The following is a 24,499-nucleotide window of genomic DNA, read 5'->3' on the forward strand; positions in this document are numbered from 1 at the left end:
AAAGATCCTAAAGCAGAATTTTTGCAACTTTTCATAGTACATCAGCTGAGAACTTCACATTAAATTCAGTAATAAGTAGCGTGATATCTACAGATGCCCTTTCACATCATCCCCTCTTTAATTCAAACCCATAATTTTCAATCAACAACACCTATTCAATTTCAACCAATACAAAGATTTCCCGAAAAAGAAAAAAGAAAGAGAAAAGAAAAAGCCCTTCAAGCTAACTACCAAGTCTAGGAGGGGGCAAACCTCTTTCCCTGGACAACCTCTCTACCAAGACCCAGTTTTAATAAGGAAAGAAAAAAGGAAGGTGGAAGATGTTAATACCTAAGATTTGGCTGAAAATTCTATTGATTTGATTGATAGTGTAAGCAACTTCTAGTTAAAGCTTGAAGAGCGGCTGCATCTGCCCTGCAAGTAGTCCTCTATGGAAATGCTTTGAATTCCACTGCCAACTGAAAGTGAGTCATCCTCCAAACCAAGCAACGCCAGGTTAAGGTGTGATTGGATGTTAGTAGGTAGAGGTTCTCCATCACTCGCATCCATTTCATCTGATTCATCGATTTGTTGTCTTGCCCATGTTGTTATTTCCTCGTCACCTTGGAGAAGTTTCAGTATCTGCAGTTTTTTTTAATAAAACAAATGAATGGGGGGAATGGAAAACGACATTGATGACACTGACAAGTACTGAAGAGGGAAGATGTTGAAGGGGTTGCGTATTTAGTAAACTTACCAGGCTGATTTGAGGGCGGAGTCTTGGTGCTCGTCTAATACAAAGGGTAGCGGCCAAAATCATTCGACCTATTTGATCGTGGTTGTAGTCACTGCCTAGGCTTGGATCAAGTAATTGTGAAACTTTGCCTTCTGTCAAAATTGGCTTTGCCTGTATTACATGCGTATGTTACATCAGTTCCATTGACATGTTTGAGCAAACATCAGAAAAATCAATTGCACAACTTGTAGGCGTACATTGTCCCGACCTCGATTGCAATGGATGTTAATTGTAGAAAAATTGACACTTACCCACATAACAAGGCTTTCCTGCCCCTTGGGACAATTGTTGCTGATTGGTTTTCTGCCAGAAAGTAGTTCAAGGAGTACAACACCAAAAGCATAAACATCGATTTTGTCACTCACTTTGCCATGCATGAAATACTCAGGTGCCAAGTAACTGCCAGAAAGAAATGAAGCATGCTCAAAACAACACATTATCAAATATTGTGTTAAAGTACATCGATAGAAATGAATAAAACAGCAACTACGTAAGACTTATGTAGCAGAGAAGAAACTACATACCCAAACGTTCCAGCTACATCAGTACAGGTGACTTGAAAGCACGATGATGCCCAACTAGCAAGCCCAAAATCGGAAAGCTGGAAGGGTAAATCATACTATAGTAATCAGATAGAGCAACATAACCTTTGAAAGATACTACATTAGGAAAAGGAACATGTCGTGAAACCTGTGGTTCAAAATTCTCTGAAAGCAAAATGTTAGAGGACTTCACATCCCGGTGTACCACAGGTTCCTCCCTGCAATTGTGCAGATAGTCTAGTGCCTCAGCAATGCCAACTGCAACCTTAAATCTCTCTTGCCAACCAAATGAATTCATATCTTTCTTACAACCTTAAAGAAAGCAACCAGATGACAGTGAGAATATAGTTAACAAAAATCAAAGCAGTCTTTTTCAAAAATAGTATAGAATCTTTACCATGAAGATTTTCTTCCATACTTCCTCTTGAAAGAAAATCATAGACCAACAGCAAATTGTTGTCCTCCAAACAAAAACCTATTAAAGATATAATATTCTTATGACTTGAAGTTGCAATGATCCCAACTTCCTGTACAAACTCCTTTAGCACATTCTCAGATGGCTTCAAAATTTTGACAGCAATTTCCTTGCCATCAGGAAGAAGTCCTCGGTAAACATAGCTACTACCTCCTCTACCAACCAAATGCTCTAGAAGACACATACACAAATACTTGTTAGAGAATAATCCAATCCCAAAATAACGGGTATAGAAAGTTGAGAAAAAGATAGATACAAACCAGACATAAAATTAGACGTTGCAAACGAAAGTTCCTCATAAGTAAACACTCTGCAGGTGGATGAGTATTTATCCTTCAAATCCAATACCTCTTTGGGAAGGCTTTCCAAGATGTGGCTGGACCCATATGGCACAATTGCACCACACTCTCCGTCAATGGTGAAACCCTGATCCTGGTCAGAACAGTTCGGTTTCTGATCTGGATAAACCAAAGCGGAGGATGACTGGAAGTTAGGTATGTGCAATACACCTTGGAAGACAGAAAACTTCTTTGAAGATTTCTCTGCCTGGTGCTTGGACAAAAATATCCGTCTTAGAAGCGGCCAACTTGATTTCCAATGGGACGATTCTCGACACACAATGGAATTTGACTTCAAATTTTCCCGAGGCTTATGAAACGGTACCAAAGCCAATGAATTCCCCACATCATTGTCCTCAGGTAACTCATCCACCAAATCAATTCCCGAATCGTTCCGTTCAAGCGAAGATGGAGCACCCTCAACACAGTCCCTCTCTGTTTTATCATTACAACCAGAGTCAGATTTCTGTAAGCAACGATGACTATCGATAAAATTTGAAGCCAACCCAACAGCTGTTGTTTCATTAGTTACTTCTACAATGGCAGCAAAATTCTTGTCCCCATCCTTGTCTGCTCAGTTAGGCAAAAGAAAAAAGGGAGGGAAATCATGACCTAAGCACAAAACAGACACACAGCCTAAAAGCAACATAAAAGCAAAAAAGAAAAAAAAGGAGAAATAATTCCAACCTGGAGACTGGCCTTTATTTGGGAAAGTCGCCAATCTCTGGAAAATAACTTTGCCATTATTAACAGCTAAAACAGTGAATCTGCTCGACAATTTTCTAGCGCAGTACTTAGCAACCGAGGCCGAAGAACGGATTCTATGGTGCGTTTTAGAAGTACCAAGAATTAGAGAAGCCTCCTCGTAAGAATTCACTTCCCGTCTAATGACTTTCCTAACCGGCGAGCCTCGGCAGACCTTGAGCTTCAATTCAACCTAAACACAAACAACAAATCCACGCTAAAATTCACAGCAAAAGCCAAGAGATTACTCTCGAATCACAAATATTCTTACCTGTTTCAGGTTGCAGAATCCTTCATAAGCGGACAGCACAGAGTCAAACGACTTTACAAGAGAAAGCAAAGTAGATTTCCCTTCAGGAACTATAACAAAATACCCAAGAAAAACAAAAACAAAAACTCCAGACTCAGAAAAGAAACAAAAAACAAAACGCAAAGCAGGGAATGAAGCGAGAGAAACAAAGAATTACCAGCAGCAGAATCAAGGACATGAAGAGCAATGACAGAATCCCCAGGCTGAGCGACTTTAACAAGCGCCCAAGTGAGCAATTCCCGACTGTGGGAATCCATTTTGACCCCGACGACGACGACAGAACCGCCGGGGGGAGCGGCGGGGTCGGGGAGGAGCAACATGGAGGGGCAGGGGCAGTGGCGTGGGAAATGGGTAGGGTCTCAGAAGGAGGGAAAAAATTTAGGCGCGAGAGAAGCCATTAGAGAAATGTGAAAAAAGCTTAAAAAGCATAAGTAGTGGAAAAGGAAAGAAGCGAATCATGGGGAAGAGAAATCGAGGTTAGTGGTAACTGTATTGGAAATGCCATGGGTTTTTTTCCTCTGCTTCATTAATATATGTATATATTTTATCTTTCCTCTTCCATTCTCATCTTCACCGTCCGATTGACCTACTTTTTCCTTTTTCCTTTTTCCTTTTCTTCCACATGTTTTATTGTTTTTCTACCTTATCTTTTATTGCTTATTTTATCATCCCATATTTTTCTCTCTCTTTTCTTTAAACTCAAAATACCATTTTTATTCTTCCCACAATTTTCATTTACAAAATTAAATTTAAGATTTATTCAAAATATTTTGATTAAAATTAAACAATTATAATTCCATTTTTTTGTCGTTGATTTGGATTTTTTTCCAAATCCACACCAATCAAATGTCATTTTATCTCTAATCGATCATTTTTTATTTAATCGATTTTGATCGGTCGATTCAATTGTTGGATCTTTTGTTTACATTCCTACTTAATGAAAAAAACATCACATCATGCATTTAAGTTGGACTATTTTTTTAAAATAAAGTTATGAGATTGGATAGAAGTGATGAAAAGAAATATTAAATAATCATAAAAAGTAACGAGACAACCAAAGTATGAATATTTCAAATTTAATTATTTGGACATGTCTTAATCCTTTTTGTTATTGACGATTAAGCCAATTATATATTTTTCTTTTCTTTTCTAAAAATACCATAACAAATAATATATATATGTATATATATTATTTTGTTAAGTTATTAAATATAATTTAATTTTGAATTTAAATTATTTTAAAATGATATCCAAATAATTAAGTCATCTTACATTATTTTTGAAAAAAAATTGATAAAACATTTTAAATTTGAAAATGTCTTCATAAATTATGAGTACTATTAATTATATAGGGAATTGTATTAATTATTATTCCTTCTTTCCAAAATTTTTGTACTTTAATCTAAATTTGGATTATCTTGAATATGAAGTTTTTACAATGCTACCTATCCAAAAATAAATCAATATAAAAATAGAAAGAACTGAAATGATGGTTATATTTCTCAAAACAACACCATATATATATATGTGTATGTGTGTGAAATAAAAAGAGCATTGATGTTAAATTGATTGATTATTAAATGCATCCATATATGTGACAGTTAATTCATAATAATTGAAATTGATATGTACTACATTTTACTTAATATTTGTATATGTTTTACATTTGTTTCACTCTCAACTTGAAAAGAAACTATGGAATGATGACATGTGTGGCTCCTCAAAGTTATCGATATAAATACAAGTAATTATTCTATTTATTTATGAGTGTATTTTTCTTCCAAATTCGAATTTGCGTTTATGATCATCATACAGTTTCTAACATAGTTTTTCTTTGTTAATGACCAACAGATAATATGGATTAAGATATCGTTGATTTTGATCAGTTGAATATTGATGGTCCATCAGATGTAGGAGGAACGTTTTCTTGAGTTTGAAATAAGTTCTCGGCATGTATGGTGGTTTTAGCAGAGGAATGTGGTTGAAAGGAATCTAAGGAAGGAGAAGTCACTCGAGAGAGAAAATATGTTGGAATCATTTTTATAAATAACTTTCTAGCTTTATCAAGTGGTTGCCCAATGACACACACAAACGCTCAAAACACCTTTTAAGAAAATCAAATCAAATTTAAAAGTATAATGTCCAAAATATTATCTAAAACATAGGTATTGTTTGAGACTCGTTATATATATTAAAAGAAAAAAGTATTCTAATTTAAAAAAGCATGTTCTATAATTATGGTATTAAATTTTCATTAACATAACATATCACCATTTTCATAAATATTTTTACACTTAATTATTATAAGCTCAAATTTACTACTTTTTATTGAATATAATATAAATACTTTTAAATTTTTTTTGAATATTTTTATAAAAAATATAGTATTAACTTAATTTTGGTGTGAATAAAGATGAACATTCTGCATGAAAACAAAAAAGAAAGGCAATAATATTAAAATGCACCGAAATGATGAAAGAGGAACTTTTGAATGTTGGCATGTAATTATGAATATAACATAAGAACATGATTGCAATGCACTCCTCAATATTTTTGGTCATCTAAACTTATATTTAATTATTGTGTTTCACTTTCTAACGTGAATCTGCCAGAATTTGTCTACCATACCTTTTATTTTTATTGGTTAAACTATTAAAAGAAATTTAGATTATTGGATAAATTATAAAAATTTTAGGATTATATTGACCCATCAACCTTTTCCATTACGACCCTTTTTTTAGAAAAAAATTCTTTCTATATTTAAAATTTGAACCTTATTTTATTTCATTTTTAAAAAAAAGATAAAATAGTTTGTGGTTCCCAAAATTTCAGCCGTCGAATTGGGAAAAAGAAAAAGTAACAAAAAGCAAAGGAAAAGAGAGAGTTGGAATTGACTCACAATCTTTTGTTTCTTTGGAATTTGCACTACAAAGGAAAAACCAAATATATATTTCTTTTGTTTTCTTTTTTGTTCTTTTTCAAATATAAATATAAACATAGTTTTTTTTTTAAAAAAGCTCAATGTCAATAGAACACTTTATTGATTACATAACTTTATTAAAAAATCATATATAGTTGTAACTTTGTTATCTACAAGTTGGCTTTTACACCTGAAGACACAAATAGTTAAAAACTTCATTGGAATATAACAAATTCTTTGAATGCCTTTTTTTTTTTTTTTTGTAATAGATAATTTTAAAATGATATGATTGTACCCTTATGTAAAATTTGTATATGTATTGGGTGAAGTTCATAATTGAAACATGTCTTATTTACTAAGCTAGAAGAATCAAATGTGCATAGTTATTTTAGTTTGGTTCGTCTCCAAATCGCAACGTAACAAACATTACGATGATGATGACCTATGAAAGAGACGATGATAGGGAATTGAAGATGGGGTTGGAGGAAGGGTGTGTTGGATAATTTGGGAGTGGTGGTGAAGGTGGAAGAATAAAGGTGTGGTAAGGTAACATATTATATTCGGACGTGACATTATATTGAATAATGTATATCAAAACATAAAAAAGGGGTATGAGAATTTTTCATGTTCTTAGTTAAATTTAGGTGCAATAAATGCATATGGACATGTGGGTCTGTCTCCCATTCATTAATAATATATATAATTGTGGACCCTAATTTCCCCTTTCGAATTCTTTCTCCTAAAATATATATATATATTAATGTGTTCCCTCCGGCCTTCATCTTAATACTCCAATTTCCATACGCAACACCAAACCTCATTTTCAACCTTTTCTTCTCTTTTCTTTCCAAAATATTTTACATTTTTCTTTTGCTCTTTATTTATATATATATATATATATATATATATATATATATATATATATATATATATATATATGTATATGTATATGTTTATATATTCACCAATAACTATATTTCGGTGGATATGTTATGGTTCTAAATGTGTGGTGGGAGTAACAATGTTAGGTTTGGCTTAGTTGACAAACTAAATTGACGTTTGACAAGAACTTTCTTTTCGAATACAAAAAAATTAAAGTTAGGAGAGAGATATGAATGAATCGATATCACATATGAATGAAAGTAATGTTAAAAAAGACTTAAAAGAATTAAAAGTTAATACTTATATCAACAGGGTGCACCTTTCGGTGGCTCGATCATAGAACTTCAAAGTTAGACGTGTTTAGCTTGGAGTAATTTTATAATGGGTGACCTCCTGAAAATTTTTCTAAAGTGCATATGAGTGAGAACAAAGTATACTGAAAGGACCCATGTTGGTTTGTGGAGAGAGATTTCACTCTAATAAGTAAGAATAGTAAAGGTGATGCTGCCAAGCCGAATCTTGGGCCTGAGGCGTTACACTGTTCATTACAAATTATGAACTACATACATATAATTGTCTGTTGATTCTATTATATATATAAAGATTATAATCGTACTCATGTACTTGGTGCTTCAAATCCATCATTTAAATAGTTTCACAATGAAGTTACTTGCTTTCTAAGTATTACAAGTGAACAATTAAATAAACCTCGACCCGGCAAATCATAGAAACTAAACTTATTTTTTGGAAACTTAAGCACTCTTCACGAAAATGTTCCAAAAAAAACTTATTGCTCTTACCATAGGAATAAGCACAAAAATATGAGAGAAATGAAAAGAATCAATAGAAAAATAGAAAAACACAATAATTTACTTGAACAAACTCAAAACTATAACAAAAATCACGGCCCACGAGAAATATAAATCTATCACATAATAATAGTTCTATAAGTTTAATTCAAGCAATAACTTGAAACCCAAAAACATGTGTTCGAAAACTTTCAAACTTCAACAATACTTAAAAGTCAAGAAATTAACACTCTCAAAAGTTCGACTAGTCCAAAAATTCTAAAGCTCAAACAATTTTAATCACATTAAATATATATTCGAATTGTCCAAACGACTTATAGCTTCAACATAACGTGTGTTTACAACAAATACGTTGTTAAAAGTATTTTATTCATTGAAATATGAATGAAATAGTCAACAAATTTATTATTATCTATTTTGTTGAGAACACTACTAAATACTAATACATATAAAGTGATTTGTATTTGAATTCAATTTTACTCACTTTAATTTCTTCTAGAAACAAACTCTACTTTTCAATCTCTATTTGCATATAGTTGGGTTTGCATTTAATGTTATTGACCATTCCCTCTCTCTCATGGGATGGAAAATGATTTTTGTGAAAGTACTGATTGAATATTTCTCTATTAAACAAGAACCGGTCAGACGTGTATACTTTCTAATTAAGAATAAAATCGTTTATGAGATTATCTATAAGACGTTTTCATGCAAAAGAAATAACAAAATCATAAAATTCATCCAAATAAGCACATATAGATCGATTTAGAATGATATTTAAAGATAGAGTATAAGACAATTCAGATTCTACCGTTGGTCACCTTGTCAAATAGATTTCATATATGATGTCATTATTGATTTAGCATGACCTCCTAATTACAAATTCTTGTCTCGATATTCAGACGAGATTCAACTTTTAGTAGATCCTCTGCTGCAATATAGTATGATTGTGTGGATTACAAAATTGTTTCCCATTGTTTTTAGTTTTTGTTATCTTTGTATTTTAAATCAAAAGACAAAGTGTATATATATATATACACTCCAAGTCGGTAGGGCATCCAATTTATTATTTGTCCAATTATTTTAAATTTTTTCTTCAAAATTTATATATGTTGTTTCATATATATATATATATATAGATTTAATATAAGAGAGAGATTGATTTGGAGCATGTGTTCCACCATGTGCCCATATATATTCTTATAGAGACTTTTGTGACAAATATGAAATCCCAATCAATTAATAACATATGATATATATGTGTACTTTCTTCCCCCCACAAAATTAGGGTAGCTGTATGACTTTAATTTTAGCCCTTTCATGTGATATTTTCCTCACAAAATGAGGTCCAAAAACTTTGGTTTTAAATTAATGTGACTTTATCGCATGCATGGTTTAATAAAGATTACTTTAAATTGTCTATCTCTAGTTTATATATGAGTTTTTGAGATCAATGAATATTATGATTATAACGTTCATTTTTATCTCGTTGATATTTTAATCTCATTCATTTTGAAGAAGATTTAGCGACATGTTTGAGAGTGGTTTTAGAAAAGAAAAAGAAAACTTTGGAAATGTTTTCATAAACTTGAAAGTAAAAAAAAAAAAAAAAAATTCATGGGCTAAAGAAGAAATATATCATGTGTAAAGTGTATACAAAAAGTGTGTACAAAGGAATAATAGATTGATGGGATGAGACCAATTTACACACAAGAATCATTCAAACTTCAAACATGGTCCGATCACCACATAAAAAACGTTAAGTTAGACGATCTAGTAGTCAAAAGTTCGGACTTCTCGCTCAAATAAAAAAGTAAATATAAATTTGATAATTGTAGCAACAATTGTTTTATCACGAGGTCATAAGTCAAACATCTAACATTCAATGATAAAAGAAGATCGATACAATCATCCAATTTTAATTTAAATATCCAACCAAAGGAAAGAATAAACAAAGTAAATATAAATTTGATAATTAGATTAATAGGAAATAAGGTTTTAGGGAATTTGATATCAGTAATTAGTCATATAAATGAAAGTGAATAAGGTAACTAATAATATGAAGGAATCCTTCAAACTTGAAGATTGGTTAAAGGATCATATTAACCATAACATATCCATCCACAAAACTCTAAAGTGGAGAATCACTCAACGAAAACATTATGATAAATATAATAATGAACACATGAGAAAAAGAGTGACAACTCAGAAGGTCGAAGAATTTGAAGATGGTCGATGAAGAAAGGGACTTCAAAGCAGTCAAATTCAAGTGTAGGAATTGAGGAGCAAAATATAATTGGTTTAAACAATTTGATCCAATGGTCAAGAATAATGTGTACAATAAGTCCATTGAAAAATGAGAATATGAAAGAGAATCATTTAGACTTGAAAGTTGGTTCAATGACCAAACAAGTAATGTCAAATTAGTCATTGTCTAAATAATTCAAAATTCATCTAATAATTATGGAGCAAACAAACAAATCAAAACAAATGAGAAAATAGAAATGGCTTTTACAATAAAAGCTAAATAATTTGAAATTTCTCAATTTAATCTATGCTCATTTTAATATTCTTGTAGTTCTTTTTAACCTTTTTGTTTAAAAAATACCACGATTATTAAAAGTTTAATTAATACTCTTTAAAAATAAAATAAAATTCAACAATAAGTTTAAAAGAGGGTAACATGAAATATATATATATATATATATATATAGTGAGAATATAATGTTCTTCCCCTTGAACAAGTGAGGCATTTTCATGTGCCTAATTAGAAATTAATACACAATTACATCTCTCTCTAAGTATCAACAATAAGAATAATAACAACAAAAATCACATCTGTCATATGTCCCTCTAATGGGAGAGTCAAACAATGAACAATTGCGGGATTTGATGAAAAATATGAAATATAATTTTGTAATGGATTTATTGCCTGGATTTATTAAATCAATTACGATCTCAACTGCTAAAAGTGTGTATTTTCTATGTATAAAAGTGTAAAAGTGATTAGGTGAAATGATCTAAAAGAAAAAGTAAAAGGCATTTTTTTAATTAAAAAAATACGCAAAAGATATTAGATTTAGGAAACAATGTCGAGCAAATACGTCATTAAAATCAACATTAAAAATTTTAAAACATAGAACAGCAATGCGATGTAAAGATATATCACTGTTTCTTAGTTAAAAGATTATAGGACTAGAGGTCAAACCATACCTTACATTTAAGTAGTGTTTTATGCATTAAAATATGCTCGAATTGGCTGAAAGCTTTTAACTCCTAGATGATTGATTATTGAATCATGTTTTTCTAGTATGACTCCTCGTTAAATTGTAAAATTCTTTTTTCTAAGTTCAACAAAGAGTTTGAGAGAATCGAACCTTTGACTTCTTGGATCTAACTCTCACTAATCAAACTATCAAGACTGTTATTTTGAAAGTTCGTCTTAAAAAAAAAAAGTCAGAAATGAATACATGGGTAGGAAAAAAAAAAGAAAGACCTACACCCTTATATGAAATAGTAAAATAGATAAACTATTAGAATTGAAATGCAGAGAAATGTATCCATAGATGAAATGTCAACAAAAATGGAGAAACGAAATGAAATAACATGAAATATTGTTTGTTTATTTTATTTTTGGAAAAAAAAAAGATCAGATAAGAAAATAATCTAAAATTGTGAGCAGTTCAGTTTCCAGAGAGCTCGTGCTATTACTAACATAACAATGAAGAAATCAATTCCCCAAAAGTAAATTGGGAAAGCATATAAAATAGATTCTGTACTGATAAATATGAAAGAGTTGTAATATTGAAACAGAGACCTGAAGTGAAGTTATTGTTATTGGACAGAAGGTATGCTGAGGGAACCTATATGAAGCACTCTGGGCAGTATCTGTAAGAAATGGAAAACAAAATTATAGGGAATAGCAAACACAAAGAGGTCCATTTTTCAAAGAAAGAGCTAAGACTAATGTACCTCACCCAACCTAGCGTTGATTTTCATTGATACAAAGTCATCAGCTCTTGTTACACCTACATTTACAATTCCAGTAGCAGCACCTGCCTCGTGAGCAGCTCTGGGACATTCAATATCACAAGTTAGAGCAGCTCCAAACATGAAACACAATAAATTGAACCTAGACTTGACTCGATCCAAAAAGTTGCAACTCTTTACTTTTTTAATATACTTATTATCAATATTCTAGCTTACCTAAGTTCAGATATTAGCTTGATGGGGCATAGTTTCAATTTGGATCCTATGATCTTAGGAGGTTTGGGTTCCCTTGTTTACAGCCCCAAGTATAATAGTTGGTGTTTCCAACTATTATAACCAATGATAAATTAGATACTATTATTTCAAATCCCTATTTGTTATGGTGTTCATTCTTTGTTACAATTATTACTATTTCCTAGGTAGATTAAAATAGTTTGCACCTCAAACTCAAACTATCACGTCCATACTAAAATAACATGCACCTCAAACAAAAACTATCACAACCTACAAACTATTATAACCATCAGATATAAGAACCAACTCAGCACTCCAAATGCCCCCTTAAAAGTTTCAATTTGGATCCTAGAATCTTAAAAGTTGGTCCTTAAGATTGAAAATTAGTTCAGATTTAGTCCTTCCATAGTTTTTTTTTTTCTTTTTTCGTTTCAAACTTCACCAACTATAAACCAACGGGACGGGATTCTATGAAGATAATTTCTACTTGTCTATTTTCCATTCCATTCCATTCAAATCTTTTTCTTATGATAAAGAGAGCAAAGAAAGCACCTCACTAGACGATAAGCAGACATGGTCATCACAGATGACCCCAATACGAGGAAAGCATCACAATTTTTAGCAGCTTCCATCGCCTTATTAGCTCTATCCTTTGGTACATTATCACCAAAGAATACGACCTTCAAATTAATTGGGAAAATAAAAAACACACAACATTAGCAAGTAATTTAATCATATGAATATACCATTCTAAACACAAAAATTTCATTGAAATGGAGAAAAGAAAAGGGAGGTGAAGTGAGGAATAAAGACTATGTACAAGTTTTTACCAAAGAATTTTTTACTGTCCAAATACGTGCACTTGAAATAACCACGAAACATTGACAAATGAGAAATATTTGCCACTAAAACTCAGTGGATTTAGTATGAAGGAAAGTTCCCCCCCCCCCCCCCCCCCCCCCCCCCCCCTTCTATGGCCATTTCCTCTATAAGAGCAGACGAGAGAACTGGCAGCTGTATCACACTGCTACCTTGAGAATGATCCTTTAAGTTCTAGTTTCCAACAACATAACATGTCTTCAACCGTTTACTTAAACTATGTCGTGAAAGAGGTCTATTTTCTAATAATAATCTACACAATATACTCTCGAATAATGAGGCACTATCATTTAATGCGACATAGCCGATATGGTTTCCTTCTCATGGATGATATAGCTGATATGGATTATAAATCAGGAGATTCAATTCTCTTCACAATGTAAGATATGTTAGCCATACAATGTGGATTCCATTTTTTTCTCTACATTAATCTTCAGATTCAGCCAATAATCATGGGACAGATTTGTTTCCTAAAACTGTTATTTGACTTCTGCGACAATGACAAATATTATCAAATAATGGAAGAAATAATCTTACATCAGGTTTGAGCACTCCGTTGCACTTTTGGCAGGTTGGAATACAGAAATCGTGCTCCCAAAATTTTTCATCGATTTCAATATCACCATCTGGCCTTTGCTTCATGCCAAAGCTCTTATCCGATCCTGGGTCTCCAACATCCAAACTTTCGATTGCTTCTGCCCACTGTAGCAAAATATATTTGCTGAAAGCTCAACCAGAAGTCATTCATAATCCACAATTTTTCACCTCTGATTGAAAAATAAATGATATAAAATATGGAGTGGGGAACCAAAAGATGCTTTCTCTCAAGCCCTCATTTGGTAAACATTTTGTTTTTGGTTTTTGTTTTCGAAAAATTAAGCCTATAGACACTCATTCTACCTCCAACCTTTGTTATCTACATTCTACCAATGGTTTAAAAAAACCAAGCAAAAATTTGAAAACTAAAAAAAGTAGCTTTCATAACGTTGTTTTTGTTTGCAATTGTATTTAAGGAAGATGCAAATCATTGTAAAATATAGATAGAAAATAGGCTTAATTTTCAAAAACAAAAACAAAAAACGAAATGATTGCCAAACGAGGTTTTAGTAAATCAAAGTTCAAAAAAAAAAAAGGTGAAAAGCAGTAAGCTACAAGCTTCGATGCCCATCACAAATAACAACATTAAATTGTGTTTGCTATAACTTTTAGAATTTTTTTTTGAGTAAATCACTTGTCTTACAAGCACTTTTGGAGAATAAAGACTCAAGTGCTTTCCTTAAATTAATTTAAAGTGTTTTTCAAGTACTTATGGAATTTTCAAAGTCACTTTTGACTTTGTGACCATAGTCCATAAAGCAATTTTAGCCACTTCTCACAATTCCAAAAGTCATCTCAAACTCATTGTCAAAGTTCAAGTTAATACTACTTCATACGCCTATTGGCAGAAATATCTGAAAAAGGATCAGCAAACATTTCATTTCGTATTTTTGAGTTAGAAAGGTAAGTAAATCAGATGATCGTTACTCATAGACCAAACAGAACAAAACAAACCTTTGGGTTGAGAGCTTTCACTTGCTCCTGAAATGAATTCCTACAAATGGAAAAGCCGCACTCTAAACAAATTACAGAATACACTGTTCCATGTAATTCAAGTGGATCACTACCAGCACGGTGGTGCAACCTGGAATTAGAGTAGAAGTTTCAGTCCCACAAACTTCTTCAACATGCATCCCAGAGTTCATTATATGAAGAGTGGGTATCTGTCTCATCACCTATCAACGTTTTGAGTGACCATTAAATTAATTCGGCCAACTTTTTCTAGAGATGCCAGAGATAAATGCGCAGGGCCAGGCTGTGCTTCTGTAAAACGTCTCCACCCTGCGTAACTCCTTGCCCAATACCGACGACGACTCCGTATTGAACGAACAAACTCCTGCTTCCATGAAAACCAAATATTTAAACTCATGAATATATGACAAATGTCAAAATATGATGAACTATGTAAAAAATATGATGAACTAAGACTCTCCTCATTGTTAGTTATAGACTAGAATAAATGAGAGGATGCTCAAAAATGACTTTCTTTAAAAGGTATTCTCATCGTTAATTGTCTAAAAAAACATAATTAGGAGTGATATTTCCCAGCTTGATTTCTCACAACTACCATAGCTCTTCACCTTGTATTTGTGGAGGAAAAAAATAATTGATTCAAACAGAACCTAAGATTCTCAATATCCAGATGCCCACCATTGCTTCCAAATTGGCCTAGATCAATGCCTTCCCACAATGGAGGTGATGTGTCCTCTAAGTCGGTGTGGCCACAATCTTATATATATATATGCCTATTGTTGAACACCTATCAAATGGATCAAGTCCATTTTGGTGCGACTTTCAAAGTCAAAGATGAGAGCAGGAAAGCGTGTCCTTCCTTTCGTAGGCTACCTTTTTCCCTCATCCTTAATGAACTTTTGGACAGCTCAAGATTCATCTTCCTACCTATAGGCATAGCTTTCTAGATCTGTTCCCAAACTAGCCCTTGTTTTCAATCACTTCCATTGCAATGTTGATTCTTTTATCAAAAAATGTATATAAGGTGCTATTATCGATACTTTGTTTCTAAATGTCTATGAACTATCATCATAACAATGCAAAAAGAAGGTGTGACACATGCCTTCAGATCACCTGATGTGTAATTGGTTTGAAACCAGAACTATAAGCTCCATTTGGACTGCAGCATAGAGAAATTTTTGCATTAGAAAAGAAAGGAAGGTGTGTGTTAAAGCAAAAGAAAAAGGTGTTAACCCAAATAATATAAGCATGTTCATTAACTAAGAAACAGAATGTGGCCAACTTAGAAGCCAAAAGTAAATTAACAGAAGTCTAAAAGGCAGTAGATTAACATTGGAAATTGACAATCCATACATACAAAAGTTTAGTTTGACTGGATGCTAGAACACAAAAACACTGTGTAACCAAGAATTTACTTGCCACTTATGCATTCATAAAGTGTGTTCAAACTAGAAAGCCTTTTCTCATTAGTCATTGGATTAATAGGAACTAGGGTATAAATGTTCTGAATGGGGAGGAAAAAACAGATGAAGGATCAATTTTAGTAAAATTAATTTGCCAAGGGAAAATGAGTAGGTGTAGCCATTGGAGGGTAAATCCTGAAATGCTGTACAGCCCAGTTTATAAGTGAATTAGAGCAGAAACAGAAGTAACAATCAACAAACACACTTGCTAATCAAGCAGATATTACATGCTACAAAAACTATATAGTAATAAAATTCTAAAGCAGAAAAAGTTTGCTTTGATCAGTTGGCAAACATCAAACCATATAAAGTAAGACAGTATACAATAACAAAGTCTCTGAACTGTAATATGCCATGCACGAAAGTTTTCCTTCTATGTAACAAAGCTGCAAATGAACAAACGTGAGAGTTGGTTTTATGTGAACTTAGCAACATTTGTACACAAATCTAACTCTAAATGTCCATGTTTAATCATCACACAATTAAAACAACGCAGATGAAGAACAAATAAAAGGGGAAATGTTAGTACAGGAACAGCAGGGGATTTGAAACCTTCTATAATCAGGAATTCCACATTCCGTACTTATCCCAGCTCCTGTCAATACCACAAGCTTGGAACTGCAGAATTCATAATAGCGTGAAACGAATAACGTGTGATGTTAAGAATTTATCATCCCAAAATGGATGTTGATTCAAAAGTATTAAGATAACAATAAAGGGAAATGATAAAGACCTGCGATCAAGAAAGTTATATAAAAGATCAACATCCTTCATGCTAGGGGGGTCTGAATCAGGAACTAGCTGCTTGTCCCTTGTAAAGTTTTGGTGAGGCTTTTCTTCATTGATCGATGAGGAACTAATGGAAATTTTACGTGACGCTTGGATATTCCTTGAGGAGCAAAATAGAGATATCAACAATCTTCCCTTTCTGAGCAATCGACAACTTTGCCCTCTATATTGAACAATATCTGTTATTGTTTAGAACAAAACAAGTTATAAAGTAATTTATTTTATACTCTTAAATAGTGAAACCACGAAATAGAATTTTTTTATGGAATAGAAGCTCACTTGCCTCCCATGATGTTTCCAAGTAAATTCCTTGTGGTTGAGGAAGACTACCATCCAAAAAAAATGAAAAGAAAAATAAAAAAGTCAAGAGAGAGAGAGAGAGAGAGAGAGATGGAGGATAAAAATGAAACCAAAACATAAGAAAACTTCAGTGGAAATTTTGGAGAAGATGGGTAGGGATGGAAATGAAAATGTAAGAACATAAGACAGGAGAAGACAAAAGAACTACAACACTTGAGTGACATTTTTCATATACTGTTGTCCTTTTCTTTCTTTCTTTTTTATTTTTTAGATGAAAACCAGCACTTTCCGAGAGAGTTAAAAAAATGCAAGAACATATTAGGCATATGAAAAATAATCCCACAAAAAGAATCGGGATAGGACAGACTCTAATAACATCCGGCATCATATTACAAATTTACCACCAACATAACCTTACAATAACATTTGAACATCAGAAGATTAATAATAACAAAAAAAAAAGAACCAACTGTTTTCAAGGATAAAACAGTGAGCGTTCTGCTCTTTTCATGTATTTCAGCTGGAATTTTGAATTGAAATTCATGGCCAGCGGGGAAAAGGAATCACTGACTCGCTATTCAAAGCTCAAAAGAAATTTACCAAGGAACAAAATTTGGCTATGATTCTTTAACTCTCTGTCTATCATGGAATATTTCGAATTAGACCAGAAGATAACTACTAATGGATACCGCCAAAATTACAGTGAGATAAAATCTTCCACTTGACACATTACCATTAGTAAAACATGAGGATGCACCACCAGCCAAAGACAAGCATTTTTTACTCAGCAAGATGTTCATTTAACAAAAGTTCAATTAATCCTACTTCCTAGTGAATGTTATCCATTTCTTTTCAGATAGCAGCAGAGCATTTCTCCTTCCTTTTTCATCAATTCTACAGTGCCCCGTTCTTCAAATTATAAGTTTTGAAACCCAATTCAGGAACTACAAAGCAAAGGTAACCCAAGAAGATACAATACTATGAATGCACGAAGATGAGTAAATCCATAGCAATGGAACCTAAACCTATTGAATTAAGCATAGAAAATTCACATAGTGCAATTAGACAAATATCTTATCTTTGGGGCATAAACCCATCACAGATTCCCGAGAAATGAAACGAACAAAAAATTACTGAATGCAAAAGACATGTAAATTCAATAATCAAATCGGGAAGTAGAGGGAGAGTGGAGCATACGCAGAAGGGTCGATGGAAAGGCAAGCTGATGAACATGGGGATCGTTCAGAATGAATTTTCAATGAGCAAAACAGAATCTCCCGGGAAATTCAAAAATTTTCTTATATGGGAAAGCTGAGGAAGACGGAATAGAGAGGCGGTGAGTGATAGGTCGGAAATTGAAACATCAGATTGGACTCTCGAGTAAGGATTTAGACACGGTTCTAATTTGGGATATTCGTCATACTCCACGTTGCATTGCTTTCCACCGGCTGTTCAATTAATCTATCATTTCTTTTATTCAGTACAGTTAGAGTGGATCATTATTAAAAGTGCAAAAGTAGTTAAAAGAGATTGACCCAAATGAGATAAAAGAAATGCAACCTATTCCAGTTTTAAAATCAAGAGTTAATACGTTGGTGATAAAAGAAATTCATCCTAAATAGTTGGATGTAAGAAGAGTGCACTTCGGGTGCAAAGTTATTTGAAGATAGACAATAAAAGATGCAAGCTTCAATAGTTTTAAAGTTGATTATTTGGCCAATTCTTCGTGCTACCAAAATGATTATCGTTAGTTTAGTAAATTTTCAAACTAACCTCAATCACTAAAGAGTACAAGGTTTTTATTCTTTGTTTTTCTAAATAAATTGTCTGATTTGCATTTTTCCAAACTGACACGACTCGAACCTTTTCTCAACCGATCATATTTAACATAATTAATTTTAGTCGATCGGTTCAAGTTTTCAGTCTATCATGTTTACCATTGAATTGAAATAAATAACAGACATTGAAATGAATGGATAGTAGGCAATGTAAAACCTTGGGCATTGTGGCTAATTAGCATCGTTATTGACTAAGACATAGGCAATTAATTCAAGAAGGTTTTAAGAGGCTCAACTATACAAAATGTCCTCAATCCATATGTTTGATACCCGTTGTGTTCTTTCAACATCTATAGAGTTTAACTTCACATGCAATCTTCAACTTTGTATTGGAAAATAATATTCACGTGATTTGATCTTTATGAGGAAGGGGCTGCATCGAAGGAATGAAGAACTTGCTCCAACATCATTCTTTTTTGTGAATCAAGAGGGCTCTCTGGTTTGTCAGAGTGAGAAATGTTAAGAATGTAAAGCTTCTTAGAAGCCACAAAAGCAGCGGAAAAAATTCGCTTCATTCCTCCTCTAGTGCTATCCACCGTGTACTCAAACTCATACACTTGTAAACCTCCCTCCCCAGATCTCTCTGCAACACCAACCACTGCAGCATCCTTTGTACTTTCCTATATTCATACAAAAATCAGCCCAGAGATGGTGTATGAACCAAACACAATTATGGTTATGTTTACATATATAAGAGATAATTTTATTGATTGAATGAAATATCTAAACACATCCAATGGTATAAAATGGACCAACCGTAGGTATATAAAAGATGTTTCCAATTTGTACAAAGGAAAGAAAAACTATGGCTTTTCCTATGTTAACTACTTAAAATCCTAAAGAAAAATATGGATAGATTTTTGCCTATTCAATTACTGGCTAATTATCTCTTCCAATATTGAAAGTTTACAGACCAAATATACAAATTTGTTGAAAATTCCAGGAATAAATTAGTGCTCTTAAGCTCCTTGAATAATCTAAATTCAAGTTTCAATATTTACATTTTTCGCTATTTTTAAAACTTCATCTGCTTTTGATAAAAAATTTCAAAACTTCATCTTAAATCTTGGTTTGAAACCTCAGCAAGACAGTCCTTTTAAGAGGAAAGACGAGCAAATCATCACAATTCACAACAAAGATCACGAGTTAAAAAGGCGTTCATGCTTCAAACTCAATAATATATGTTGTTTCTTTTTTAAAAAAACAAACAAACTCAAGAATTAATTTTTGCTAGCATTTCAAAGAAACCAACAAGCATCGTAATTCACAGGCAACATTCACAAGAATAAATGAGAACCTCACTCTGTGCATCAATTAGTCATTACCTTTCGCTTTTCGGCCTGTATAAGTTTGTCAGCTACAAATTGAGGAGTTCCAAACTCCCCAAGACTTGTAAGACGAACAGGGTTCACTACAACACCAACATTGTTGCTTCCCTTATTCCCCTCTTCAAACAAAACTGTTGCCCCTGCCTTATCAACCTTTCTCCAGCACACAATTTCAGAAAATGTTTAGTTAAAAGAAAATAATGTTTCGATGCTAGTTGAAAGAGAGAGGGCTAAAAACCTTAACCCAAGAAGATGGTCGAAGAAGAGTAAAACCCTCCTTTGAATCTGTGTATCTCTCAAGCTCGAAATCTTCAGCAAAAACTGCCGAAGAAATGCTTGTTGAAAATCCATAAAAGAACAGTGAAAGAATAGAAACGTTCATGGCTCTCCTGCTAGTAACAAGAGCGAATTTGTGCTCAAGTGGCTGCTTCCCAGTATGTGTTCTTGGGTCACAGAAGCACTGTGCTGCAAAAAAGAGAATTAGATCCTGGGTGAAGATAATATGCCTTTTTTCTTAATGAGAAAACATAGTTTGGATGAAGGAAACGTGGATGTGGAAAAGCAAAAGATAGAGAGAGCATCCACATTACTAAGTTATGAAATTTCCTTAGAATTAGGATTTTCAATACACGAGAATTCACTCAATATTAAATAAATACGAATGGAAAGACAACTTTTGATGACACCATTAACCAAAAATAGTACATACTACACTATAATCGATATTTTGTTTCTAAATCTCTAGGTAATAAAAATCATCAATACAATGCAAAAAGAATGTATGACACGTGCCTTCAGATCACCTGATGTGCAATAGGTCTGTCACCAGAACTATAAGCTCCATTCGGACTGCAGCATAGAGAAACTTTTGCATTAGAAAAGAAAGGCATGTGTGTGTTACAAAAGAAAAATTACACGATAACATTATGACAAAAAGATGTTAACCAAATAGTGCAAAACATGTTCATCAACTGAGAAACAGAAAACAATTTTCAAATCAACGCAATGCCAGTTTAAGAAGCCATAAACAAATTAACAGAAGTCTTGAAGAAAGCAGATATTATGACCTTGAAAATTGACAATCTATGTATACAAAATTTTTGTTTGACTAGATGCTAACAGAACACAAAAGCATGTGTACACAAGAATTTACTTGCCAGTATATGTATTCATAAAATGTGTTCAAATTAGGAAGCCTTTTCTCATTGGATTAATAGGACGTAGACCATTAATGTTCTGAATGGGGAGGGGAAAACGGATAGGGAGAAACAATAGCAAATTTAGTTTGCAAAGGGAAAATGAGCAAGTGAGGTCTTTTTTAGGGTAAAAGTCCTGAAATGTTGAACATTGAACAGCACTGCAGTTACAAATGAACTACAGCCGAAACATAAGTATCGATCAACTATACTTGTCAATCAAGCAGCCATTACATGCTACAAAAACAGAAAATGTTTACTTGGATCAGTTGGCAAACTACAAATCATATATAGTAAGACGACATACACTAACAAAGTCCCTGAGCTGTAATATGCCATGTATGAAAGTTTTCCTTCTGTGTATCAAAGCTTTTGTATGAACAAACATAAGAGGTGGCCTTCAACTGAACTTAGCAACATTTCTACGCAAATCTAAGTCTCAACACAAAGGTTTACTGTTTAATCATCTCACAATTAAAACAAACACATAAGAACAAAAAAAGGTGAAATATTAGAATAAGGAAGGGAAGATTAAACCTTTTATAATCAGGAATTCCACATTCCATACTTATTCCAGCTCCTGTCGATATCACAAGCTTTGATCTGCATAATGCATAATAGCACAACACAAATGACATGTGATGTTAACGATTTATCATCCCCGAAGAATTTTTGTTGATTAAAAAATTTTGAGATGCCAACAAAGGTATGTCAATAAACCTTAGATCAAGAAAATTATATAAAAAATCAACATCCTTCAAGCTAGGGGGTTCTGAATCAGGTGCGACCTTCTCATCCCTCAGGAAGTTTTGGTGAGTTTTTTCTCCATTGATTGATGAGAAACTAACTGAAATGTTACGTGATGTTTGAACATTCCTTGAGGAGCAATAAAGAGATATCAAGCATCTTCCCTTCCTGTGCAATCGCCAACTTTGCCCAATAGGTTGAGCAGTATCTGTTATTGTTTTGAACAAAATAGTGATTGAGTCATTTATTTGATACTATTAAATAGTGAATCCAAGACATCAGAATTTTCTAATGGAATAGAAGCTCACTTGCCTCCCATGATGTTTCCATCTAACTTCCTTGCAAAGGAGGAAGACTACAATTCAAAAAGAAAAGGAAATAAATAACAGAAATTGTTTTGAAAAACGTTAAAAACGAAACCAAATCATAAGAAAATTTCATTGATAGCTTGGAAGAAGATGGTTGAGATGGAAATGAAAATGTAAGAACGTAAGATGAACAAAAGAAGGGAGACCGGCAATACTTGAGTGGTATTTTTATATGCTTTCCTTTGTTTTCTTTTCTTTTTGTATGAAAACCCAAACTTTCCATGAGAAGAAAAAATGAAAATAATAGTAATACATTCAGCATTCGAAAAAGAAGCCTACAAAAATAGTAGACGCTAATAACATCCAATTCCAAGCATCATATTATAAGTTCTTACTCAAAAACTCACTGGCACAATCTTGCGATAACATCCTAACATCAAAAAATTAATAATAACAAAAACATGACCAACTTTTTTCAAGCATAGTACTGTACGTCTGCAAGAGTTCTTCTCTGTTTATGTATTTTGGCTGGAATTTTAAAGAAAAACTCACGGCCAACAAGGAAAAGGAATCACCAACTCACGATCCAAGGCTTAAAAAGAATTTACTAAGAAACAAAACTTGATTATAGTTCTCTAACTTTCTATCTATTGTGGATTTTGAATTAAGCCAAAGAAAATTAATACAACCAGATTAATTTTTACTCAGCAAGATGCTTATTAAACACAAGTCAAATACCAATGTATTTCCAGCACTAAGAACTCATTTCTGAAGTGCTAGCAACTAATCCTACCTCCTAGTGAATGTTATTCATTTCTTTTCAGATAGCATCGGAGCATTTCTACTACATTTTTCTTCAATTCCCGGTGTTTCATCAAATCATAAGAATTGAAACCCAAATCAGGAACTACATTGCAAAAGGTAACCTGAGAAGATACGATAGTAGAAAATATGATACTATTCATAACAGTGGAGCCCAACTACTGTTGTGGAAACATCTTGAATTAAGCATAGAAAATTCACATAATTCAATTACACAGATATCTTTGAACAAGAAGAACGAATAACAGACAAATGACTTATGATGAGGCCAGAGGGGGATTCTTTCCTTCAATGTAGATTATGGAACGCCGCCTCTCGCCAGGAACTTAAATGAGTAAGTCTAATGTAAAGGTATTTATAATATGCTTGATCAAGTCGATTTTGCATTTCCCACATCCAAAAGTCTGAATTTACAGAACTTAAAATCTCTAAACAGAGAAGGTTGTCCATATATTAACGGATTGCAGGGGATTTCAATGCTCATGATTTCCGAATACATCAGTACCATGCGGGGAGGGGGCAAAATTAGAACAATTCAAAGGAATGCCACACGAATAAAGCACCCAAATATCGAAAATTCAGTTTCCACAACAGAATGCAACTACCACTGAACCGTAAGAGTTTACATCATGCTCGAAAACCACAAATCATCAGAAGAATTCACCTAATAAAGGGTTGAAAAGAGGAAGAAAGAAGAACATAATTGAAAAGAATATGAAGCAGAGAGATTGAAAATGGAGGAATACATGGAAGAATTGTAGGTTGGATGGAAACTGGATGAGAATCGCCATAGCTCAAAGCGATTGGTTAGACTTCCACGTCGATTTCTTTTCGAACACTGATTTTGAACTCTGCCTCACATTAGCTCGCGGGTGTTTGCTTTTGCCCCCACCAACCAATAATATCGATATCCAAATTTTAAAAATACACTTTTATAAAGTTCTTATATGTATAAGTTAAGTAAAACTAAGAAAACAGCTATACGAAGGGGATCTATTTTTCTCCTTGTGAGTTTAAAACTTTGAATTTATAGTAATAAAACATCCAAATAAAATTATCTGCATACATGTGTTATAATTATAAGAAAAAATTGAAGAAAATGTCTATCTATAAAAACAAAATGAGGTTTTTTCAAAAAAATAAAACAATCTATTTACATTCCACATAGAAAAGATCATTAAAAACTTTATTACACTTAATCAGATGACAATTTGATAATGGTAAATTATTACACTAACAATCAT

General features: G+C 32.9%; 3 protein-coding genes and 1 long non-coding RNA gene across 9 annotated transcripts; 1 reads left to right on the plus strand and 3 right to left on the minus strand.

Annotated features, from left to right (window-relative positions):
- Positions 1 to 8: 8 nt before the first annotated feature.
- Positions 9 to 3,639, minus strand: LOC101216673 (probable receptor-like serine/threonine-protein kinase At5g57670). 2 transcript variants are annotated; one of them, XM_031881101.1, is made up of 10 exons: positions 3,342 to 3,639; positions 3,146 to 3,234; positions 2,818 to 3,067; positions 2,053 to 2,565; positions 1,715 to 1,963; positions 1,466 to 1,629; positions 1,300 to 1,376; positions 1,027 to 1,174; positions 737 to 886; positions 9 to 621 (listed from the first exon to the last, which is right to left on the minus strand). In XM_031881101.1, the coding sequence occupies exons 1-10, from the start codon at positions 3,502 to 3,504 to the stop codon at positions 382 to 384; spliced, it is 2,043 nt and encodes a 680-aa protein (XP_031736961.1). In that variant the 5' UTR covers positions 3,505 to 3,639; the 3' UTR covers positions 9 to 381. The 2 variants fall into 2 exon arrangements, with proteins under 2 accessions (XP_031736961.1, XP_011649434.1); XM_011651132.2 differs by having other exon boundaries at positions 2,053 to 2,700.
- LOC116402113 lies at positions 3,526 to 5,251 on the plus strand. Its single transcript, XR_004214542.1, has 2 exons — positions 3,526 to 3,660; positions 5,036 to 5,251. It is a non-coding gene; the product is annotated as an uncharacterized LOC116402113 (long non-coding RNA).
- A 6,125-nt stretch (positions 5,252 to 11,376) lies between these two features.
- On the minus strand, positions 11,377 to 18,480 carry LOC101212335 (NAD-dependent protein deacylase SRT2). Of its 3 annotated transcripts, none has more exons than XM_031880793.1 (11): positions 18,214 to 18,480; positions 16,996 to 17,042; positions 16,661 to 16,895; positions 16,480 to 16,545; positions 15,578 to 15,623; positions 14,668 to 14,828; positions 14,447 to 14,576; positions 13,433 to 13,597; positions 12,569 to 12,696; positions 11,770 to 11,864; positions 11,377 to 11,680 (listed from the first exon to the last, which is right to left on the minus strand). In XM_031880793.1, the coding sequence occupies exons 3-11, from the start codon at positions 16,699 to 16,701 to the stop codon at positions 11,523 to 11,525; spliced, it is 990 nt and encodes a 329-aa protein (XP_031736653.1). In that variant the 5' UTR covers positions 16,702 to 16,895; positions 16,996 to 17,042; positions 18,214 to 18,480; the 3' UTR covers positions 11,377 to 11,522. The 3 variants fall into 3 exon arrangements, with proteins under 3 accessions (XP_031736653.1, XP_031736651.1, XP_031736652.1); XM_031880791.1 differs by having other exon boundaries at positions 17,000 to 17,042; positions 18,214 to 18,477; XM_031880792.1 differs by having other exon boundaries at positions 11,765 to 11,864; positions 17,000 to 17,042; positions 18,214 to 18,475.
- A 499-nt stretch (positions 18,481 to 18,979) lies between these two features.
- On the minus strand, positions 18,980 to 24,158 carry LOC101212582 (psbP domain-containing protein 2, chloroplastic). Of its 3 annotated transcripts, none has more exons than XM_004147294.3 (8): positions 24,002 to 24,158; positions 22,438 to 22,480; positions 22,099 to 22,333; positions 21,916 to 21,981; positions 20,986 to 21,031; positions 20,421 to 20,642; positions 20,180 to 20,335; positions 18,980 to 19,474 (listed from the first exon to the last, which is right to left on the minus strand). In XM_004147294.3, exons 1-8 carry the CDS (start codon positions 24,044 to 24,046, stop codon positions 19,214 to 19,216), a joined length of 1,074 nt encoding a protein of 357 aa, XP_004147342.1. In that variant the 5' UTR covers positions 24,047 to 24,158; the 3' UTR covers positions 18,980 to 19,213. The 3 variants fall into 3 exon arrangements, with proteins under 3 accessions (XP_004147342.1, XP_011649436.1, XP_031736654.1); XM_011651134.2 differs by having other exon boundaries at positions 22,434 to 22,480; positions 24,002 to 24,147; XM_031880794.1 differs by lacking the exon at positions 24,002 to 24,158 and adding an exon at positions 23,227 to 23,963 and having other exon boundaries at positions 22,434 to 22,480.
- Between the last annotated feature and the right edge of the window lie 341 nt (positions 24,159 to 24,499).

This window comes from Cucumis sativus, chromosome 2 (assembly GCF_000004075.3).
Source record: "Cucumis sativus cultivar 9930 chromosome 2, Cucumber_9930_V3, whole genome shotgun sequence".
Taxonomy (NCBI): Eukaryota; Viridiplantae; Streptophyta; class Magnoliopsida; order Cucurbitales; family Cucurbitaceae; genus Cucumis; species Cucumis sativus.

What these genes read in the sequence shown, in the direction of transcription:
- LOC101216673 (XM_011651132.2), bottom strand. Translation starts at nt 3,504, where the DNA reads ATGTTGCTCCTCCCCGACCCCGCCGCTCCCCCCGGCGGTTCTGTCGTC. An exon ending in TATGGAAGAAAATCTTCATG is followed by an intron (nt 1,630 to 1,714) that starts GTAAAGATTCTA and finishes GCTTTCTTTAAG; the next exon opens with GTTGTAAGAAAGATATGAAT. An exon ending in GATGTAGCTGGAACGTTTGG is followed by an intron (nt 1,175 to 1,299) that starts GTATGTAGTTTC and finishes TCTTTCTGGCAG; the next exon opens with TTACTTGGCACCTGAGTATT.
- LOC101212335 (XM_031880791.1), bottom strand. Translation starts at nt 18,249, where the DNA reads ATGTTCATCAGCTTGCCTTTCCATCGACCCTTCTGC. An exon ending in TATAACTTTCTTGATCGCAG is followed by an intron (nt 16,546 to 16,660) that starts GTCTTTATCATT and finishes TGAATTCTGCAG; the next exon opens with TTCCAAGCTTGTGGTATTGA. An exon ending in ACGGAGTGCTCAAACCTGAT is followed by an intron (nt 12,697 to 13,432) that starts GTAAGATTATTT and finishes ATTAATTTGAAG; the next exon opens with GTCGTATTCTTTGGTGATAA.
- LOC101212582 (XM_004147294.3), bottom strand. Translation starts at nt 24,046, where the DNA reads ATGGCGATTCTCATCCAGTTTCCATCCAACCTACAATTCTTCCAT. An exon ending in AGATGGAAACATCATGGGAG is followed by an intron (nt 22,334 to 22,437) that starts GCAAGTGAGCTT and finishes AAACAATAACAG; the next exon opens with ATACTGCTCAACCTATTGGG. An exon ending in GACCATCTTCTTGGGTTAAG is followed by an intron (nt 20,336 to 20,420) that starts GTTTTTAGCCCT and finishes TGCTGGAGAAAG; the next exon opens with GTTGATAAGGCAGGGGCAAC.